Here is a 21,355-nt window from a genome sequence, read left to right as displayed (position 1 = left end):
GCCCAGGCGGGTCTCGAACCCACGGGCCCCGGCAATCCACTCACCTCAGCCTCCCAAAGGTGCGGGATTACAAGCTGAGCCACTGAGCCCAGCTACTAGTATTTCTTTCACATTAAAAATCCTTGTTCAGCCGGTCGAAACTGCGGTGGCCGGGAGCGGCCACTGTACTCCAGTCTGGGCGACAGAGTGAGACTCCAACTCAAAAAAAAAAAAAAAGAAAGAAAGAAATACTAGCATGCTTGAAGGCTGATGGGAATGATCTAGTAGAGGGAAAAGTTAATGAACAAAACAGGTGGAAAATGGCTAAATCTGGGCCCCCGGAACAGGTAAAAAATGGAATCTAGTGTGCAAATGGACAGCCTGCCTTAAATAGCAGACTATAGGAAAGACAGTAGCACAGATGCAGGTGAGTGGATATGATGGTAGGGAGCTTGTGAAATTTTTATTCCTACTTTCTAAGTTTAAAAAGCTGAGAGGATGAGAAAGGTGTTAAACATTTAAGAGAAAAAAATGTGATAGAGAAACGTAGTAGGATTGTATTAAGGCCTATGTGAGGTCATGACTTTTTAAAGATGGCGGTCTTGCTATGCTGCCCAGGCTGAATTGCAATGGCTATTCACAAGTGTGACCATTGTACACTACAGCCTCAGATTCCTGGGCTCAAGTGACCCTCCTGCCTCAATCACCTGAGTAGATGGAACTTTAGGCCCGCACCACCATGCTTGGTTGGCAAGGCCATAACTTAAAAACAGAAACTGAATCTGCATATTTAGTTGCACACGTGCTTAAGTGCAGAGAAGATGGAGTACTGAACAAAAATAGAGTTTAGCCAGGCAAGAATAATGAAGCAAGACATGGACAAGGCAATTTACTGTATAGCCAAGAGTGAGTGTCCCAACAGATCAAGGAATCAAAGCCAGGTAATGAAGGACACAAAGAAATGAAAATTAAAGACAGGTGACAGAATCAATGATGAGTTAACAGTACTATACCCACTCGCTATAACTGTTTTTATGCCTACATATCTGATTACCCTCTAGACTCAAGTCCTACAGAGTGAAATCAGTCTTACCTTTTCTTAGTACTTTAGCACACTGTCATGTGACTCAAGGCAAATTCTACCCCTAAGTCCTGTATTTAAAGTTGCTATTTCCTCAGTGCTCTTTAACACAAGTTCAAGCAAAAAGTTGCAAGCCTTCATCAAAATCTACAGTACAACCAAGTCAAACACAGGATGTGCCTGTAGTCTCAGGTATTTAGGAGGCTGAAGCAACAGGATGGCCTGAGGATAGAGGCCAGGAGTTCGAGGCTGTCGTGTACAATGACACGCCAGGGCACTCCAGCCTAGGCAACATACCAAGATGTTCTCTAAAAATTAACCTCCTGAATAACTGGTGTCTCCCTGCGGGAAACAGATGCAGCTCATAGGACTTGCTGGGATGGCTGAGAAGAGGCTTTGGGCACAGTTTGCTGGGTTGTTTTCTCCTAACGTTTACTTACTGTCTTGGAAAAAAACAAGCTATGGGATAAACAAAGCCTTTGGCATAAGACAAGATGCTGAATTCCTAATTGTTGGATCTAAGAACTGAACCAGAAAATGTACCAACTGTATCCCAAATAAGGTTAAGTTTGCACTTACCGAACATGTGGGTAACATGTAATCTTTGAATTTCCCGGTCTCTATTTCACCTCCTTACAGTAACCTGGCAGGACCCAAAATAACCCTTGACAATAGCAGAGAAAAAAGAACAGACATAAACAAAACTGCATTTGAGGTGGAGGAAAAAAATGCACAAAGAGCGTGTAAAATATGTTTTATTGTCCTTTAAAAGGGTTCAGGGTTTGGTTTTAAATCAGGCTGCACACCTTTTATCAGTCTGACATCTCTGTCACCATGTCAAACTGGCTTCAGCTAGCAATACTTCATTAAATCCAAAAGAAAAATTGTTTTAATTTTGAGGAAAAAAAATCCAGTTCTGAGAACAATTAACATTAGTCTGTAATTTAAAACAAAGTAAGGGCTAATATTTCATGTTGCTTTATACATCCTTCTCAATACAGAACCAGGAATGTAATTTTCCTAACTCAGGCAGGCACTGATACTGGACACTGCACACACACACACACACACACACACACACACACACACACACACACACACACACACCCTCCCCCTAAACAACGAAATTCAGAGTATGTCAAAGGGAAAAGGTTTGTTATACTATTGATCAAAACCCTTGGAGTCAACAGTCTATCTTAGCTTAGCGGTATGCTGCTTAGATCTTGAGTCTATGTAAAAGGAATCTATTGTCATGTTCTGAAATAAAGAATTTGGATAGTACCATCATTTTTTATTTTAAAATTCTAGAAACAATTTCCAAAAGCATTTTGTTTTGTTTTCTGGTATGGGGAAGGAGAGAGTCTACAGATTTGCGTTTAATTAAAAATCAAAGAACTCCGGCAATAGGAAATAGGCAGTTCACATAGCCGGCCAACATCTGAGGTATCATCAGTGTGAGACAAGGTCCTGGGTCCATTCCTACTGGCCTAGCTGATGTTAACAAAATGGGAAGCTTATGGCTCTGCACAGCAAATTCCAGCAGGACAAGGTTACTCTAACTAAGCCTGTATTCAGAGCTTTAGAAGCAGAGCACTATTGAGTATGTAATATTTAGGCGAAAACAGTGCACAAGCCTCTGATGTTACCCTCTACCTGCTTTGTCAATGCAGCCTGGTTATAACTGCCTTCCACAAAGGAGCAGAAAAACAGCTTTTCTAGATCAGCATATCAAACCCAGCAAAGAATCTGCAAAACTGCTACCACACCACTTCACAAAGCAACACAGTCCCTTTGCTACTCATTAGGTTGCTCCATGTTTCTTCTACCCTGTTATAGCCTGTGGACACGTACTCACTAGGCATCATTATTGGTTTTAAACCATCAATTTTTTTTTCTCAAAAAGAACCTAGTAATAACAAGGCAATCCGTGGTTAAACTGAACTGTACATACAGGGGGCAGTTTGGAAAATACCCACTACAAGCATTTCTCAAGTCCAAAATATTATGAATTTGCTGCTACTCCTTTGACCTCTCCTGAAAATTCGGAGTACAAGTAAGTCCTAAAATAAAAAGTTTAAACTACCAGCATTCTCTGACATCATTAGAAGATCAGAGTAATGCCACAGTCCACAATTCTACAGGGTGTAAAAGTATGCCTGGACACATCTTTAGTGATGGCCTAGAGTCCTCTCTTTCAGAAGACAAGTTTCTGGGATATCCACTTAGCTTCAGTGGTTGGGAAAGAGAAGAGTGTGATTCTCATCTAAGTTATTTGAGAAGAGACTCCTCTCAAATGCCGTTTCCCCACTAATTTAGCAAAATAAAAACCAAACAAAAGGCTGTTGGCTACTTTGCCTAATGTTAGATAGGATTTTGAGGAAAAGAAACTAACATGAACACCCCCTCATCAGTAAAGACTAAAAACCACCTGGATCATATAATATATATATGCCACTGCTTTTTTTGTTGTTTTTTTTTTTTTGGTGTTTTTTGTTTTTTTCTAAAAGTGCCCAGGTGGGCTTAAGGCTGCCAGACTGCACACACATCTACAGCAACAAAGGCTTCTTCTATTCCATCTACAACTTGTATCAGGGGAAAGGAAGGAGAGTAGAAGAGAAAGGAAAAGAGGGGAAAAAATATACCCCCTCCCAAAAGAAAATAAAATCCCACCACAGGGAGATCTATGTGCCAAGCATAATGGAAGAGTGTGCTCCCCAAAGAGATGGTTCTGCACAGGCTAATGTTCTGCTGGTTTTCCTTAGAGATCTCTTGAAAAAGTTTAAAAAGACAAAAGATTTTGAAATAATCCAATCCTGGCAGAAACTCACTCCAAAACCAGGAGCAAAATCATCCTTCACTTAATTAATCCCTTTTTTTCTCTCTTTTTCTTTTCTTAAACATTTTATTCATTTTATAGAGGGATTTCTTTTTTTTCCCCAATCATTAGGAGAGTGGTTGAGGACTACTAAATCCATCACTACTTTGATGACACAGGTAAGATTCCAGATTCACATTTCCAGGTACCAAGAGTTTCCTCTAAATGCCACAATCAAGTCAGCCTTCGTTTACATTTCTTTTTACTGAACACAGCAATGCCCATTGGTATCTCTGAAGCGTAATCGCATCTTAGGTCGGTATTTCTCCAAGTAAAGCAGCTGTTTGGAATTAAATGCTCCTCTTCTTTTTCTGAAAACACAAGAATGACAAATTTTATCATGTTAAAAAAAAAAAAAAGCTGTCTGAGTCACTGAAGTGTATTATTTACAGCGAAAGGTCCAACTTCACACAGCTGAAAACCAGCATGTTTCCTATACCAATACTTCTTTTTTTTTTTTTAATTGGAGTCTCACTCAGTTGCCCAGACTGTAGTGTAGTGACCGCTCCCGGTCACCACAGCCTCGACCTGCTGGGTTCCGGCGATCCTTCCACCTCAGCCTTGCAAGTAGCTGGAACTACAGGCGTGCACTACCATGCCCGGCTAATTTTTTTGATTTACTGTAAGATGAGGTCTCGCCAAGTTGCCCAGGTGGGTCTCAAACCTTGTGGGCTCAAGCAATCCACTTACCTCAGCCTCCCAAAGCGCGAGATTATAGGCTGAGCCACTGAGCCCGGCCCCAATACTTTTTTTTTTTTTTTTTTTGAGTTGGAGTCTCACTCTGTCGCCCAGACTGGAGTGCAGTGGCCGCTCCCAGCCACCGTAGCCTCCACCTGCTGGGCTCTGGCGATCCTTCCACCTCAGCCTTCCAAGTAGCCGGAGTTACAGGCATGCGCTACCACGCCCGGCTGATTTTTTGATTTATTGTAGAGATGAGGTCTCGCCAGGTTGCCAAGGTAGGTCTCGAACCCGCGGGCTCAGGCAATCCACTCACCTCAGCCTCCCAAAGGCGTGGGATTACAGAGTGAGCCACCGACCCGGGCTCCAATACTTCTTAAAGAGCTAAATTACATGAACTTTCTGAGCCTTCCTAAAAAAAGGAATTTTCTTTGCTGTCATTATAGTCTATTTATCATTTAATAAAGATCAGAATGGTTTATCCAGAGAAATCTAACAATACTCTTCCAAATTAGAATAATGTATTATTCAGATTAGAATTGGTAGCAAGTATTTAGGATTCTAAAAAAGAAATTAGGATGAAGAAGCAGGCTTGAGATATACACAGATGGCATTCCAGTTACTTCCTAGAGCTGCCACCATACATTTCATGCCCTCTGTCACAAATAACCTTTTACTTCATTTTCTTTCTTTTTATAAAAATAAGTATTGCACCGGGCTCAGTGGCTCAGCCTGTAATCAACCTTGGGAGGCTGAGGTGAGTGGATTGCCTGAGCCCGCAGGTTCGAGACCCGCCTGGGCAACTTGGTGAGACCTCATCTCTACAATAAATCAAAAAATTAGCCAGGTGTGGTAGCGCGTGCCTGTAGTTCCAGCTACTTGGAAGGCTGAGGCAGAAGGATTGCCAGAGCCCAGCAGGTCGAGGTTGCAGTGGCCGGGTGCGGCCACTGCACTCCAGTCTGGGCAACAGAGTGAGACTCCAAAAAAAAAGTATTGCAGGGGAAAGGATAACACAAAAATTGCCAAAAGAATTCTGGACAACAAAATAGCATGGTCTGTTATTCCAGACTGATGCCAACGTTCTGCTTGGGCACTACCATTCTGCACCTGAATATATCACTGAAGAGTTCCAGATGTTCTCTATATTGTTCCTCTATACAGTCTTCTTGCCTCCTGGTCATAGATAGTTGTATTTGGATGGTCTTTGGAATCTTTTAAAAGGAGCACTAGGTCAATAAGACTCTACCTAGCTTTTCTTTTCTTTTTTTTTTTTTTTGAGTCGGAGTCTCACCCTGTCGCCCAGACTGAAGTGCAGTGGTACACTCCTGGCCACCGCAGCCTCGACCTGCTGGGCTCCAGTGATCCTTCCACCTCAGCCTTCCAAGTAGCTGGAACTACAGGCACATGCTACCATGCCTGGCTAGCTACTTAGCTTTTCAAGATTCCTAGATATTCAAATTATTATTATTTTTTTTTCTGAGTTGGAGTCTCACTCTGTCGCCCAGACTGGAGTGCACTGGCCACTCCCAGCCACCGCAGCCTCAAACTGCTGGGCTCCAGTGATCCTTCCAACGCCCGGCTAATTTTTTATTTATTGTAGAGATGAGGTCCCGCCAAGTTGCCCAGGCAGGTCTTGAACCCACGGGCTCAGGCAATCCACTCACCTCAGCCTCCCAAAGAGCTGGGATTACAGGCTGAGCCACCGAGCCCGGCTCAAATTATTTATTGAACATACAGTAAGTCCCCGACATAAGAACCTTCAAGTTGCAAACTTTCAAAGATTCAAACGTGTTCCCAAGTCCAATCATGTATAGAACGCACTCTCAGAACACGTTCATATTTAGGGGACACACTGTATTCTACAATGTCCAAATTTGCTACCCAAATTAGAAAAATCTTTAAACATGGCAGTCAGTAGTATTGAGTCCTTTTATCACTTGCTCTACATTTTCTGCATCTTCAAACAATATCTTAATCCAAAAACAGCAAAGACTACAAATGGATATACATAATTCCTTCCTCGCATATGATCTTGCTTTATGTATTTCTCAACACAAAACTTCATACTCGCTCTTCCCCTAAGTGGCCTGAGGGGACCTGCCAGGATGGTCCACTAATCACTTGACCTGGAGAACCCCACAAAGTAGTGCAAGTTCAGAGGCTCCAATCTTTGCGTTCACTTCAAGAACACCCAAGAAACTGCACAGGCCACCAAGGGCCAGCAAGTAGCTGAAAGATGTCACTTTACAGAAACAGTGTGTACCATTCCGACGCTACAACAGTGGAGTTGGGAGATGTGCTCAGGCCAAACAGTGTGGCTAGACACAGGGCCTGTGGCCCAAAAAGAGTGTTGAAATTTTTCTTCACATGCTTAAAAATGCAGAGAGTAATAAGGAACTTAAGGGCTTATATATAGATTCTATGGTCATTGGGCACATCCAGGTGAACAAAGCCCCCAAGATGCACCACTAGATTTACAGGGCTCATGGTCAGATCAACCCAAACATGCAGATTGTTCCTAAGCCAGAGGAGGAGTTTGCATAGAAGGAAACGATATCCCAGAAGAAACTGAAGACAAAAACTTATGGCACAGGAATAAATTCAGAATAAAATAAAAGGAGTAGAAGTGAAAAAATAAAAAACAGAAAAAGAAAATTTCATACTCACTGTCTTATAAACTGAACTGCATCTTCATACTTCATTCCACATTCAATCAAAGCAAGTGCAACCAGCACAGGCGCCCTGCAGAGGGAAACCCATATGTAAATATCCGTAAGTCTTAAAGACAAAAAAGAAAAAATTATATCCCTAAGTCTTTGGAATTGGAAGGATTTTTAAAAACCATAATTAGGCTGGGCACAGTGGTTCAAGCCTGTAATCCCAGCTTTTTGGGAGGCCAAAGCGAGAGAACTGCCTGAGCAGACGGGTTCAAGACCAGCCTGGGAAACCCGGTGAGACCTCGTCTCTACAATAAATCAAAAAATAAGCCAGCCATGATAGTGCACGCCTGCAGTTTCAGCTACTTGGAAGGCTGAGGTGGAAGGATCGTCTGAGCCCAGCAGGTTGAGGCTGCAGTGGCCGTGAGTGGGCCACTGCACCCTAGGCTGGGCAATAGAGTGAGACTCCAATTCAAAAAAACAATAACAAAAAACCCCAACATAATTATGTATTACCAAAACAAATCATGAGTTTTTCCTTTTCCTGTATAATAACATAGCTGATATTTGCTTATACAGTATAAATATCTCATCATTATAGCTTCTATGATACCTATCTTTAGTAAAGTACTAAATTCTAAGGCTATATTAAAAAATCTTTACTCTTTAAAACAACACATTACATCTCAAATTTTCTTATCATTATATATAATGGGCGCAGTGGCTCAAGCCTGTAATCCCAGCACTTTCGGAGACCAAAGTGAGGGGACTGCCTGAGCCCATAGGTTCTAAGAACAGTCTGGGCAACTTGGTGAGACCTCATCTCTACAATAAATTTTTTAAAAAATTAGCTGGGCATGGTAATCCTTGCCTACAGTTCCAGCTACTACTTGAAGGCTGAGGTGGAAGGATAGCCGGAGCCCAGTCGGTCGACACTGGGGTGGCCATGAGGCATGCCACTGCACTCCAGTCTGGGTAATGGAGTAAGACTCCAACGCAAAAAAAAAAAAAAAAAAATTCTTCACTGGTCTTTAGCAATTATCACAATAAAATAAATGGCCAAAACACATTATGTATGTGCTAGAATTTTCACTACAAATCTGTTTTAATATTTCTTATCAAATGCTTAAAAGGTGCTAGACTTTTTCAAGAAAATCCTTTTTGTGGAGAATGCCAAAGAATTGACATTTAGGAACAGTTCTCTATTTTTAAAATAAAAATCAAACAAAGTAAAGATGTTTTAAAAAGCCAATTACAGGGCACCAACTTTGGGCTATCTAACTAACATAATAACTAAATATACAATTGCCCAAGACAAGTTACAACATTATCTTCAGCCTTCAAGACAAGGACTGAAATGTTAAACCTTATGAATAAACTGTACTACACTAAACTGCAAAAAAGGAAAATAGTAAACAAAAGGGCAAAGCAGAGCTAACAGCCTGAGTCACCACCACCTTGAGGCAATAGCAGCCTGCACTAATGTTTGAGTCAAAGTGCACATCATAAATTGGCATTTAATCTGCTGTTGATGAGAGTGTTACAACACCTTTCCAAGCAATGCTCAGGGAAAAAGAGTTTAAGATCAAAGTCAATTCTTGTCCATCCATCTCCTTTAAAAGTGTAAAGTTCAGTCACCTGCTATCTGACCATTAACTTCCCATTCATCTCAATCCAAAATCAACCATGTATAATGATTTTAATATTCTTGCCCATTTCAATGACTTGAGCCTTTGATTACTTGAAGTAGGAAAAAAAAATAGAACACCCACTAAATTCAGTTTGGCATCAGAATCAGACAACCAGATGAAACACAAAAGGCTGTTTTGAGAAATCATTACCCTAGTCTTTTCTCTCATTTCCTATCCTTTCAGATAATTTAATGCTATTTAGCATAATACATGCAAGTGTCTACCAAAGTGAAATTTTCAACTGGCTTACTGAGGCATGATGATGAGTTCACAGACAAAAGGGTAAGAAGGGTAAGAGCTCACCTTCCCAGTCCTGCCACACAATGCACTGCAACACAGCAACCTGGCTCTTCACGAAATTTGGTTTTTAACAGGTTTAGCCAATCATCTACTATCTGATTAGGGGGTGGAGCTCCATCATCAAATGGCCAATCCTGGAAAGAAATGACCTTCTACATTAAATAGATATTTTCCCCAAGATTAACATCTTAATGTAGAGTAGCTGCCACAACAGTATACATGGCAGGCCTAACTGAACTGTGCTATATTTATTTCACTGCAGAAAAATTATCCACGATCAAAATTAAAGTTTGCCAAATAAGTTAGTCTTCACTTTATTCGCCTACACTTTGTTGTGTAGTCAGTACTGTACACATCTAAATTTAACTTATAGAAATCTCTTTATCTGCGGCATAAGAGGTGGTATTCTCTCCAAGTACTACATCTGAATAGAGTAGAAATTAGACAAAATAGAGAAAACTGTCATTAAAGCCAAGATAAAATGAGAGAAGATACAACTACATGTCAACATGATCTACAAGTCCACTCTGGCTGGATGCAGTGGCTCATGCCGGTAATCCCGACACTGGGAGGAGATGGAAGGACTGCTTGAGACCAGACTGAGCAACACAGTAAGACCCTATCTCTACAAAAACATTCTTAAAATTAGAAAAGCATGGTGATGCATGCCTGTAGTTCTAGCTAATTGGGAGGCTAAGGAAGGAGGATCACTTGAGTCCAGGAGTCTGAGGCTGTAGTAAGCCAAGATCATGCTACTGCACTCCAGCATGGGCAACAAAATGAGACCTGTCTCTAGCCAGGTGCAGTGGCTCAAGTCTGTAATCCCATCACTTTAGGAGGCTGAGGTGAGAGGATTACCTGAGCATAGGGGTTCGAGATCAGCCTGGATAACTTGGTGAAACCTCATCTCTACAATAAATCAAAAAGTTAGCCAAGTGTGGTGTGCATGCCTGTAGTTACAGCTACTTGGAAGGCTGAGGCAGAAGGATTACCTGAACCCAGCAGGTCGAGGCTGCAGTGGCCATGAGTGTGCCACTGCACTCCAGTCTGGGCGACAGAGTAAGAGTACAACTCAACAACAACAAAAAAAATGAGACCCTGTCTCAAAAAATATTTTAAAACAGGCCAGCCATGGTCATGGTGGCTCATGCCTGTAATCCCAGTACTTTGAGAGGCCGGGGTGGGAGGATTGCTTGAGTCCAGGATCAAGCTCAGCCTAGATTACATAGTGAGACCTTGTCTCTACAAAAAAAACAAAAATGAGCTGGGCGTGGTAGCCCACACCTGTAGTCTCAGTTACTTGGGAGGCTGAGGCAGAAGGATCACCTGAGGCCAGGCCAAGGCTGCAGTGAGCCATGATCATGACACTACACTCCAGCATGGGTAAAAGAGTAAGACCCTGACTCAAAAAATATATATACGGTTGGGTGCAATGATTCATGCGCCCAGGACTTTGGGAAGCTGAAGCAGAAGGATTGCCAGAGCCCAGGTCGAGGCTGCAGTAGCCATAATTGTGCAACTGCACTCCAGCCTGGGTAACAAAGTGAGACTCTGACTCAAAATGTGTGTGTGTGGGTGTGTGTGTGTGTATGTGTGTGTAAAAATAAAAGTCCACCCTGGCAAAGTGTTTTTAACTGGTGTCTCACTGGACTCTACAAATATTTTTGAGGATTATCCCCCAGATGACTCTAGGTTACATATTTTCTATAAAGAAAGGCTCACTAATTTTTTTAAAAATCTCCAATAGTTAGTAAATCACAGCAGAAACATACTGCCATTTTGGTGCTTATTAAAAAATTTGTTTAGGTGGACTCTCATTCTGTCACCCAGGTTGGAGTGCAGTGACACACACATGGCCAGCCCAGCACTGACGCTCCGGCGATCCTTCCAAGTAGCCAGGACTACAGGTGTGCACTACCGCACATGGCTAATTTTTTAATTTATTGTAAAGACGAGGTCTCACCAAGTTTCCTAGGCTGGTCTCGAACCTCTGGACTCTGGCAATCATCTCACCTCGGTCTCCCAAAGTGCTGGGATTACAGGCTTGAGCCACCAAACCCAGCCAAACTTTTTTTAAAAAGGACAAGTAGCAAATATTTTTAAAGTGCTGTCTAAATTACACATATCCCATTTAACAAGGACAATGCCATAGGACAGGATCCTGAGCAAACAGAGACCGTTTTCTCAAGTATCTCTTTCTCTTTTTGTATTCATCAATTTGGGCTGTCCTTCAATTAAGACTAACCACATCTGCATTCACAATGCAGGCAGGGGTTTACCTTCCTTGCTACCTAGCAAGAGGTCCTAAGAAAACAACACAAACTGGGGGTGGAGAGGAGCTGGGGATCAACATTTTACAAGCACCTGCCTTCCTCCCATCTAAGCTTCAAAGGCAAAAATGCAAAAACACTGTTGGGAATTTTTAAAACATAATGTTATTCTAATAAAATTGGATAAGGACACTTAGGATACTAGAGAAAGGAAAAGAGAAAAGGCACAGAGTACTAAATTGATTCTGCACTCATTATTGGCACCACAAGAACACTTCGTGTAAGCCCATTAGCCACAACAGCACATTATGTTTGAGTTGTCAACTACACCCCATAACTAAAGAGCTATCAGCTTTATTATAAATTGGCACTACAGAGTTTAACTGTAAATAGCAGTAAAACCAGTACCTTCAAGAGCTTACTTCCTCAAATATTCCCTAAAATGTACCTAGTTAAGAAACAATAATATACAACATGCTTCATTCATTCATACAAGTAGTTTCTATTTTTAAAAAATCATTAATCATTTGGAAACATCTGAACCTCAAACTGATCTAGCTAAAACCACCATTAGTCTATTCCAGTGTTTCTGACTTGCAAGAGGAGTCAAAGGATGATAGGTCTTATTCTGGGGACATCCCCTTACAGCAAAAAGTTCCAAACCCTCTTAACAAAAGTAGATTAACCCCATCTTACAATCTCAATCTGGGAAAAGGAGAGAAATTCCCAGCTTAATGCTAAATGCCCTTGTTTTTCCAAGCTTAAGTTAGACCTTTCATTTTATCTGATCACAGCTATTTAAAACTAAACAAAAATCTAAATTTAAAGGTCTGGAATAAATCCCAAACCTACCATTATCTTCTCATTCAAGTTCTTTAGTTCATTTCTGTTTTAAAATGTGTTTACCAACATTATTGATTCAAACAGACTATGGTCAATCCAAAGTCATTTTCTCACCCTGCCTTCTGTCAAAACAAGTTGATTTCTTTTCTATCCACTGGAGAACATATCCACAACACAGAAAATAAACTTGTATGCAGTTTAATTTCAGAAGTTTAAATTTTGTTTTTAAACACAGGGATGTATTTTACACATGTTTACACTAATCCTCAGTGATTTCCAGCCAGGGAACCGTAAAGTCATTTAAAAATGAGAATGCAACCAACTACTATGCCAAACTATTAAAAACAAATTTTTCAAAAACATAACGTTGGGCTACTTAGTTTTTGTGTTTTTACCAAAATGGAGATGAGGAAACTTTATGGGTTAGATATGAAATGACAGCTCTACCAACAACATTTTTTTTTTCCCTTCATGAACTGCATTTCCAGTCACTGACCAATGTAACAAAGACTATAGGACTATACCTATAGAAATAGGGTCACAACCCTGAACCAATTATCTTCCTAATCACCATCTTTCTACCTAACTACTTAGAAAATCTCCAGTTCTCTTCCTATACTACCTTCTCAAAATCAAATCAAACAGCTTAAAGAAACCTGAAGACTACAAGGTTATTTCATTACATGCTTTTTAAATGCGGGTCCTGGCATTTAGACAACTATTTACAGAAGAAGATATAAAATTTTAACTAATCTCAGGCTCCTGTTTTCTATAAGGAAACAGTATATTTAGGTACTAAAGAAGAACTTAATTTAAAATAATTCCAATCATTTTGTGTTCAAATTGAACTATGAAAGAAATGTAATCATACAAAATCTCAGAAACCTATCAAAAGGTGTCAGCAATTATGCTGATTACTCTGGAGCAAAATGCCTTCTCTCTCTCCTCCTTATACTCTCCCACCTTTTTGCCTCCTACAAGTGATCCACAAAATAAGTAAATAAACTTGTACTTACAAAGTAGCAGAAAATATTTCCATATGGACTTAAAAATGTCTGATGGAGGCCAGGCATGGTGGCTCAAGCCTGTAATCCCAGCACTTTGGGAGGCCAACATGAGAGAACTGACTGAGCCCATAAGTTTGAGAATAGCCTGAGCAACTTGGCAAGACCTCGTCTCTACAATAAATCAAAAAATTAGCTGGGCATGGTAGCTCGTGCCTGTAGTTCCAGCTACTTGGAAGGCTGAAGCAGAAGGATTGCATGAGCCCAGCTGGTTGATGCTGAGATGGCTGTGAGTGTGCCACTGTACTCCAGCCTGGGCAACGGAGTGAGACAACAACTCAAAAAAAAAGTCTGATAGAAATGACTTTCAGTTCTATTCAAACTAATAGTCTAGAAACAAAAGCTAAATGCTGCATGAATTTCCTAAAAAATAAAAAATGCAAGTTTCTATTTTCTTAAAACAAGTGTGTACAAATTTTGCTTTTCATTAGTTAAAAACACTCTGTACTTTGTAGGCTTTTAAGGGCACAAATGAACAAAACTGTCAATTTATTAATCCAAAGGAATTTTAAAAGATTGCTATCTGTAGTGTATCTTCTTTAAAAAGTAAAACTACTAGTGTCAAGTCTTATAAATATCTACGTTTGAAAGGTACTTGTCTGTAGTGAAAAATTAAAACGCTACACACTCACTAGAACGTGGATTCCTTCTTTTTCAACTGGAGCTTTATCATATGTAGCATCACAAACTCGAACCAAAGTTGTCACTCCATACTTCTTAAGTTCCTTTAAAGAAAAACAATTATAAGGGAACTTCTTTTAAAACCTACAGCCAAAGCTTCACAGACGTAGTATTATAAAATGAAACAATAAGATGTCATTCTCACACAAAGATCAAAACTGTTCTCACTGTGGTAAAATATATAATGAACACTCATGCACTCTCAACAGAATGTGAATAAGACATCTTTCTAAAGGGTAATTTAGTAGCATAACACGAAAACTTCAAAAGCTTCACTTTGACCTAGATATTCTACGTCTGGAAATTTAAATAAAATGGGAATTTAAACAAAATAATTAAAGATATACACAAATATTTAGGTAGCAACACGTTCACCACAAAATGTTTGGAACGGTGGAAAATTAGAAACCACATTGGGAATGGTTCAAGAAAATATGGCATATCTATACAGTAAATACAGTAATAGTTATGAAAAGAAAATTAAGGAGAATGACAGGATTTTAAAAAATATATAGTGTGATCCTAACCACATGTATATTTTTAAATACATATAGATATATGCAGAGGAAAACATCTGAAGCCAGGAATTAATAACTAAATATTTTTAAATCATCTTTTTGCTTATCTGTATCTTCTAATTGTTATATAATAAGCACTTGTTGCCTTTTTTTTGTTGTAGTTGTTTTGCCTTTTTTAATTTAAAGAAACAAAAGTAACTTTGAAATGAAGAGAAAAAGTGGTATTATATTAGAAAGTCAGTCAATGCACAATTATAGCCAGAAGCCTTCATCCTTTATAATTCTTCCTACTGTTACTATCTAACCCAGTGACTACTTATCTTCAGTGGGACTCCAACATCTTTTTTATAGGTCCAAGAGGACAGTGGTCTCTGTCACTTTTGGAGTCTATGGCCAAGGAATCCACAAGTTGAAACTAGTATCACGTAATTCAGCCAGGCTTAAAGGTGACTCAAAAACCTGAGGGTATACAGGCCTGGAATTAACTTGTACATTGTATACACAAGTTAAGAAGCTCAGGGAATTTTAAGTACAAATAAGTAGGAACTGTGATACTGCATAAGAAGAGTCTGTCGTTTGGTTATCTAAAAAGTAAAGTTATATTAATTGCTAAAGCACTTTATTTTTCACTTCTGTTCTTGCTATAATACAGACTCAATAAAGTTGGAAGTATTATAATTAAGTCAGGAATTTTTAAAAACAGTTTCAAAATATAAATAAAATCTCACTAAAATGAACTTTGCAGAAGTTATTCACTGAAAAGTTTTAATAAAAATTTTTAAACCGGGCTCGGTGGCTGAGCCTGTAATCCCACGCCTTTGGGAGGCTGAGGTGAGTGGATTGACTGAGCCCGCGGGTTCAAGACCCGCATGGGCAGTGAGACCTCATCTCTACAATAAACCAAAAAATTAGCCGGGCCTGGTAGTGCACGCCTGTAGTTCCAGCTACGTGGAAGGCTGAGGCGGAAGGATCGCCGGAGCCCAGCAAGTCGAGGCTGCGGTGGCTGGGAGTGGCCGCTGCACTCCAGTCTGGGCGACAGAGTGAGACTCCAACTCAAAAAAAAAAAAAAAAATTTTTATGGTAAATATTTGTGACCTTAAGCAAGGCAAAACCTCTTCTGATCTCAGTTTTGTCATCTATAAGATAAGAATCCCTAGGAGTTCATCTACTAAGTCTACTCCATAAATACATACATACATAAATACATCAACAAAACACAACTAAACTGAACCTTGGAATGATTAAAGTTTACATTCAAATGTTTACCCACATCTTTAAAATTAAAAAAAAAAAAAAAAAACCCACAAATGCTTGCCCAAAGAAGTACAAAGTTTCTCTACTACCAATAGAAAAAAGAAAAATTAAGCCAGGTTCGGTGGCTCAGCCTGTAATCCCGCGCCTTGGGAGGCTGAGGTGAGTGGATTGCCTGAGCTCGCGGGTTCGAGACCCGCCTGGGCAATTTGGCGAGACTGCATCTCTACAATAAGTCCAAAAAAAATCAGCTGGGCATGACAGCGCGTGCCTGTAATTCCGGCTACTTGGAAGGCTGAGGCGGAAGGATCACCGGAGCCCAGCAGGTCGTGGCTGCGGTGGCTGGGAGCGGCCACTGCACTCCAGTCTGGGGGACAGAGTGAGACTCCAACTCAAAAAAAAAACAAAAATAAGAATCTGACATATAAATACTACCTATATACCATTTTTTCTTCCACCAAGTTTCTGGACCCTTGCATATGATGATTATTGTTGTTAAGCAGTTTGAGAGTAGCTTCTCATCAAGGGTGGTTAGAACATTTGAAGTATAACATGAGTTTTAGTGTCAGAGACCTGGCAAATACAACAGTTCTACCACATATTATGTGTCATGAGGCAAATTACTAAATGGCTCTGAACCTGTTTCTTCACCTGTAAGAAGGAAATAATGATATCTCACAGGATTTTTGTATTTGTGACCTTAAGCACTGACATTGCTTATTGCAGAATGCATAATATTGCTTACTATGACACTGGGTACCTACTATGTTCAATAAATGTTAATTTTTTAAACACTGAATGTATGATAAAATAACTGTTAATAAGCGTAGAAAAGACACAAGACACAAGAAAAAACATAATACTAATCTTCTAAGTTTCCCCAAATTCCCTAAGTGTTCTTTTAAAAATATGCTATCAACTAATCCAACCCAATTCAAACTAGGATTGGAAGGATGATCATCCATACCAGAAACAAATGACTTTGTTACAAGATATTTTTTATAATGGTATTTTCAATGGCCTGTTACCTAGAAATCAATCCAAAAAGTAGACCATGCTACAGTCTTACCTCTGTGAACTTGTTGAGAGTAGCATTGGTAGGGTTATGAGTTATCAGAAAACGCATGTTCTCATAGGAGATCTCCACAGGGGCTGGACGGTTCATTATGGCAAATAAAAAGTGTGAGCGTGCGTGTGATGGGAAAAGTGGAAAAAAAAAAATCAATAAATCTTGAAATGTTTCACAGCAGAAAACATTTAAAAGACCACTAAAATGCCTATTATCAATCAGTGTTTTCTCTATTCAACTTGTTTATTCCTTATGAAGCTTCTCTCTTCAAGACAAGCAGAAATATTTAGAATCCACTCGAATCCCAATTCAACTTGGGCCTCAATTTCTGCAGATGGATACCTTCGGACTCCAAAAAATCCAACTACATATAAAACTTAAGCAGCCTTTACTACATTTAGGCACTAGTGAGACAAGTTAAAAGTGTGGGTCACTTTCCACTTTTGTTTACTTGATGCTTAATTTTACTGGAGTCATTAAAAGAAATATGCTTGCAGTTTAAAAAAAAAAAAAGCCAACTATTTCTGAGGCCAGTCTCGGTGTCCAGAGTCTTCAAGGCAATGTTAATTATGGCACATAGAACCTCCAAGCTCACTTGTCAGCGAAAATGCTGTGCTGAGCCTGGCAGAAGTCTGCCCTCACGCTCAGAATCGCCATAAATGTGCAACGTATATTCCAACGAAAAACCTGGGAGAGAAAAGAATAAGTAAAATAAGATGCAGGTTGACAGCATAGTAAACACAATGTCTGAAGTAAAAAAATACATTTTTTATAAACCCAAAGCTATGTGAAATGTCACCAATTCTAAATTATTGACCTCTGTGAAGAATTGGATAAAGGGGTATATCAAGAGTTTTACAAATCAGAGACTCAATAGTACATTTGTTTTTTCAAAACTGGGTTCAATAAAGTGTGCTAATAAGGTTTCTTTTAACTCAAATCATGCTTAAATGATTAATTTGTTGTGTTTTTTTTGAGTTGGAGTCTCATTCTATCACCCAGACTGGAGTGCAGTGGCCACTCCTGGCCATCGCAGCCTCGACCTGCTGGACTCCGGTGATCCTTCTGCCTCAGCCTTCATTTATATTATTTCTAAATGGTTAAAAGAAAAAATTTCCCTCCATGGACTCTTTTCATAAAGTTTACAAAGATCTCCTTATTTTTCTGCTTTGATAGTTTGGTCCTTCACATATACTCTTTGCTTAAAGTAAGGTATACCTGCAAATGGGTGGAGGCTATTAACCAACATTCAACTTTAAGGAATATATGCACTGGCCCCCAATTATGACACTAGCTCATAAAGCAGTCTCAAAAACTTATTTCCTTTCCCTCACAACTCTGAGTAGGGAAGAGGATCAGAGAAGTGCAGTGACTTGCCTAAGGTCACACAACAAATTATTGCACTCAAATTCAAATCCAAGGCTTCTGTTAGTCCCGTGTTTTGTCCAGTGTAACACAATGCCTACTACCTCAACTAATGTATAAATCTCATCTTCTCATTTCTAGTCCAGTTTACTTTTTTTACTATTTCTCATATAATTGTCCTAAGAGTACAAAATCATATGATGGTCAGGGATTCACACAGCATTCTCCTCCCCAAATATTAATTCCTACTAAGGCAAGAAAAAGAAGTGGCAGAATTTTTTATATTATTTTAGGCCTGCCTCTTTGAAACACAGTAATCTTGAGAGCTGGCTCAGTTAGAGAATGTCAACATAATCATAAATTCCTCTGGAAACAGGGACAAGGCCTAAGTTCCTTCATTTGCATTTTCTCTAAGTTACAAATAAGTGCTTATTTATAATTCTCTTAAAAAGATAACTGTGGCTGCGAGCATGTCACTGCACTCCAGCCTGGACAACAGAGTGAGACTCTGACTCAAAAAAAAAAAAAGATAACTGTGACCAGATACAAAGTCATGAAAAATGACTACAGAACCATTTTCAAGAGGAAAGTGAAATATATGATAACCTAGGCCTACACATTTTCAAACTATTTGCCTATTCTCAAGTCTTTTACATGATACTCCTATGGCATTTTTTTTTCTTTTTGAGTTGGAGTCTCACTCTGTTGCCCAGACTGGAGTGCAGTGGCGCTCCCAGCCACCGCAGTCTCGACCTGCTGGGCTCCGGCGATCCTTCCACCTCAGTCTTTCAAGTAGCTGGTACAGGCGCGCGCTACCACGCCCGGCTAATTTTTGATTTATTGTAGAGATGAGGTATCGCCAAGTACCCCAGGCGGGTCTCGAACCCGCGGGTTCAGACAATCCACTCACCTCGGCCTCGCAAAGCGCGGGATTACAGGCTGAGCCACCGAGCCCGGCCAGCATTTTATTTTAACTACATACCTATGCTTATATAACCATGGACACAAACAAAACCAAACTATGAGAGATACATATGAAATTCAAAATGGCATTCCAAAAATTTCACTACTACTACCACTGAATGAGTTACGCACTACAGCAAAAACACAAAACTTCTATATTCAAAACTAGGAAAAACAGAAATGCCATCACTTTTCCTACCTCATAATTCTTTTTTTTTTTGACATCGGAGTCTCACTCCGACACCCAGACTGGAGTGCAGTGGCACGCTCCCAGCTACTGCAGCCTCGACCTGCTGGGCTCCAGTGATCCTTCTGCCTCAGTCTTCCAAGTAGCTGGAACTACAGGTGCGCACTACCACACCTGGCTAATTTTTTTGATTTATTGTAGAGATGAGGTCTCGCCAAGTTGCCCAGGCGGGTCTCGAACCCGTGGGCTCAGGCAATTCACTCACCTCGGCCTCCCAAAGCACGGGATTACAGGCTGAGCCACCAAGCCCGGCAGTGTACCTCATAATTCTAACTGTAACCCCAAAACTTGGCCACCTCAGATTAAACAAGAAAAACATTTCATGGAGTATTCCTTGTACAGTCAAGGAATTTTAGAGCTAGAAGAAACTTGGAAATCAACTACTATGACCTCTTAAAAAAATTAAAAAAAATAAAAATATGTTTGGGGTTCAGAGAGGTTAAAATAACTAAGACCACAATGCTAATTAGAGGTAGATGAAGGACAAGAATCCAGGTCTTCTAACTATCTGGTTAACTTTCCTTCAATTTTGGAGGTACCCACATATTTTTCAAGTCATAATCTTTTCCACACAAGTGTAACTTTTCTTTAAATATCTGCTTGGATGTTCATTTGCAACTGTGTGACCTTAAAACGGGGAGAGGGACAGAGATTATTAAAGTAACTACTCAAAGAACAAAGGTTTGCATGCAGTGCAAAGCAAAACACTACGAAATTCTAACCTATTTGAATCCCTTTGGTTCAAAGATGTTATCACACCAAATGTGTGTCAGCTGAGTAAAGGCAGTGAAAGACCTGCATTGTAGTGACAGCCAGGCTTAAAGGTTACAGCTCTAACATTAAGTTTTCTACCTAGTCTCCAGTGTTTGTCTGCTCAACAAACAAAATAAGCTTTATCCCATCTTATTTCTCCAACCTCCTTTTGGAAAGACCATTTCCAGGAATACAGACAATTCATTATTAGATTTTCAATTCTTAATACTGAGAACCCCAGCAAAGGAATTTCTGCCAAAAGAAACAGTATGTTCTATCACTGTTAACAGACACATGATAAGCAAGCTTCTGTTCCCTCCCCCTCCCCAAAGAGTTCAACTACACAGACAGTTACATTCTTGCACCTGTCAATTCAGATAAACATACGTTAACTCCTGTGGCACATTTAAGAATGCAAAGCAAACAGCCTGTAAAAAAAAATCATAAACAACCTATCACAGCTGTAAAGTACTCAGAAGTTGCAGAGACCTATATTTTAGCATAAATTCAAGACATGTACATAATACTGGAAAAATTCCTCCAGAAGTTGTCTCTGACATTAATTCTGGGCCTAGCTCAGTGGCTCAGCCTGTAATCCCAGCACTCTGGGAGGCCAAGGCGAGTGGACTGCCTAAGTCCGCAGGTTCAAGACCAGTCCGGGCAACTTGGCAAGCTCTCATCTCTACAATAAATTAAAAAACTTAGCTGGGTGTGGTAGTGCCCACCTGTAGTTCTGGCTACTTGGAAGGCTGAGGCATAAGGATCGCTGAAGTCCAGCAGGTCGATGCTGGGATGGCCATGAGTGTGCCACTGCACTCCAGCCTGGGTGACAGAGTGAGACTCTAACTCAAAAGAAAAAAAAAGACATTAATTCTGCTCTATCTACTTAAGCAAAAATTGATCATTGTTTTAATTTGCCAGGTGACAGAAGAAGCTAGTTTACTTGACATGTAACAGTGGTCAAATATGCACCCAAATATTCTCTCTACCGCTTAACGTTATCTTTTATAGAATCAACTTTTAAATTGTTAAATTCGTGATATTTCCCTTTCCTAGACAACATTTCAATT

At 39.9% G+C, this 21,355-nt stretch overlaps 1 protein-coding gene across 4 annotated transcripts; it reads right to left on the bottom strand.

Moving 5' to 3' along the window:
• Positions 1-1,797: 1,797 nt before the first annotated feature.
• Positions 1,798-17,653, bottom strand: PTP4A2 (protein tyrosine phosphatase type IVA, member 2). Of its 4 annotated transcripts, XM_021716946.1 has the most exons (6): positions 17,426-17,645; positions 16,958-17,299; positions 14,071-14,163; positions 9,265-9,395; positions 7,281-7,355; positions 3,560-4,246 (listed from the first exon to the last, which is right to left on the bottom strand). In XM_021716946.1, the coding sequence occupies exons 2-6, from the start codon at positions 17,051-17,053 to the stop codon at positions 4,138-4,140; spliced, it is 504 nt and encodes a 167-aa protein (XP_021572621.1). In that variant the 5' UTR covers positions 17,054-17,299; positions 17,426-17,645; the 3' UTR covers positions 3,560-4,137. The 4 variants fall into 4 exon arrangements, with proteins under 4 accessions (XP_008064951.1, XP_021572621.1, XP_021572622.1 ...); XM_008066760.2 differs by having other exon boundaries at positions 1,798-4,246; positions 16,958-17,653; XM_021716947.1 differs by lacking the exon at positions 7,281-7,355 and having other exon boundaries at positions 16,958-17,647.
• Positions 17,654-21,355: the final 3,702 nt, after the last annotated feature.

This window comes from Carlito syrichta, unplaced genomic scaffold (genome assembly GCF_000164805.1).
Source record: "Carlito syrichta isolate Samal-C Ts95f unplaced genomic scaffold, Tarsius_syrichta-2.0.1 Scaffold309100, whole genome shotgun sequence".
Classification (NCBI taxonomy): Eukaryota; Metazoa; Chordata; class Mammalia; order Primates; family Tarsiidae; genus Carlito; species Carlito syrichta.
Note: the sequence above shows the minus strand (reverse complement) of the source record. Positions and strands in the feature narration are given on the sequence as shown.

Excerpts from the sequence above, each read along its gene's own strand:
- PTP4A2 (XM_008066760.2), bottom strand. The coding sequence starts at position 17,053 with ATGAACCGTCCAGCCCCTGTGGAGATCTCCTATGAGAACATGCGTTTT. Across the intron at positions 14,164-16,957 it reads CTCTCAACAAGTTCACAGAG|GAACTTAAGAAGTATGGAGT; the intron begins GTAAGACTGTAG and ends TTTTCTTTAAAG. Across the intron at positions 4,247-7,280 it reads GCAGTTCAGTTTATAAGACA|AAAAAGAAGAGGAGCATTTA; the intron begins GTGAGTATGAAA and ends TTGTGTTTTCAG.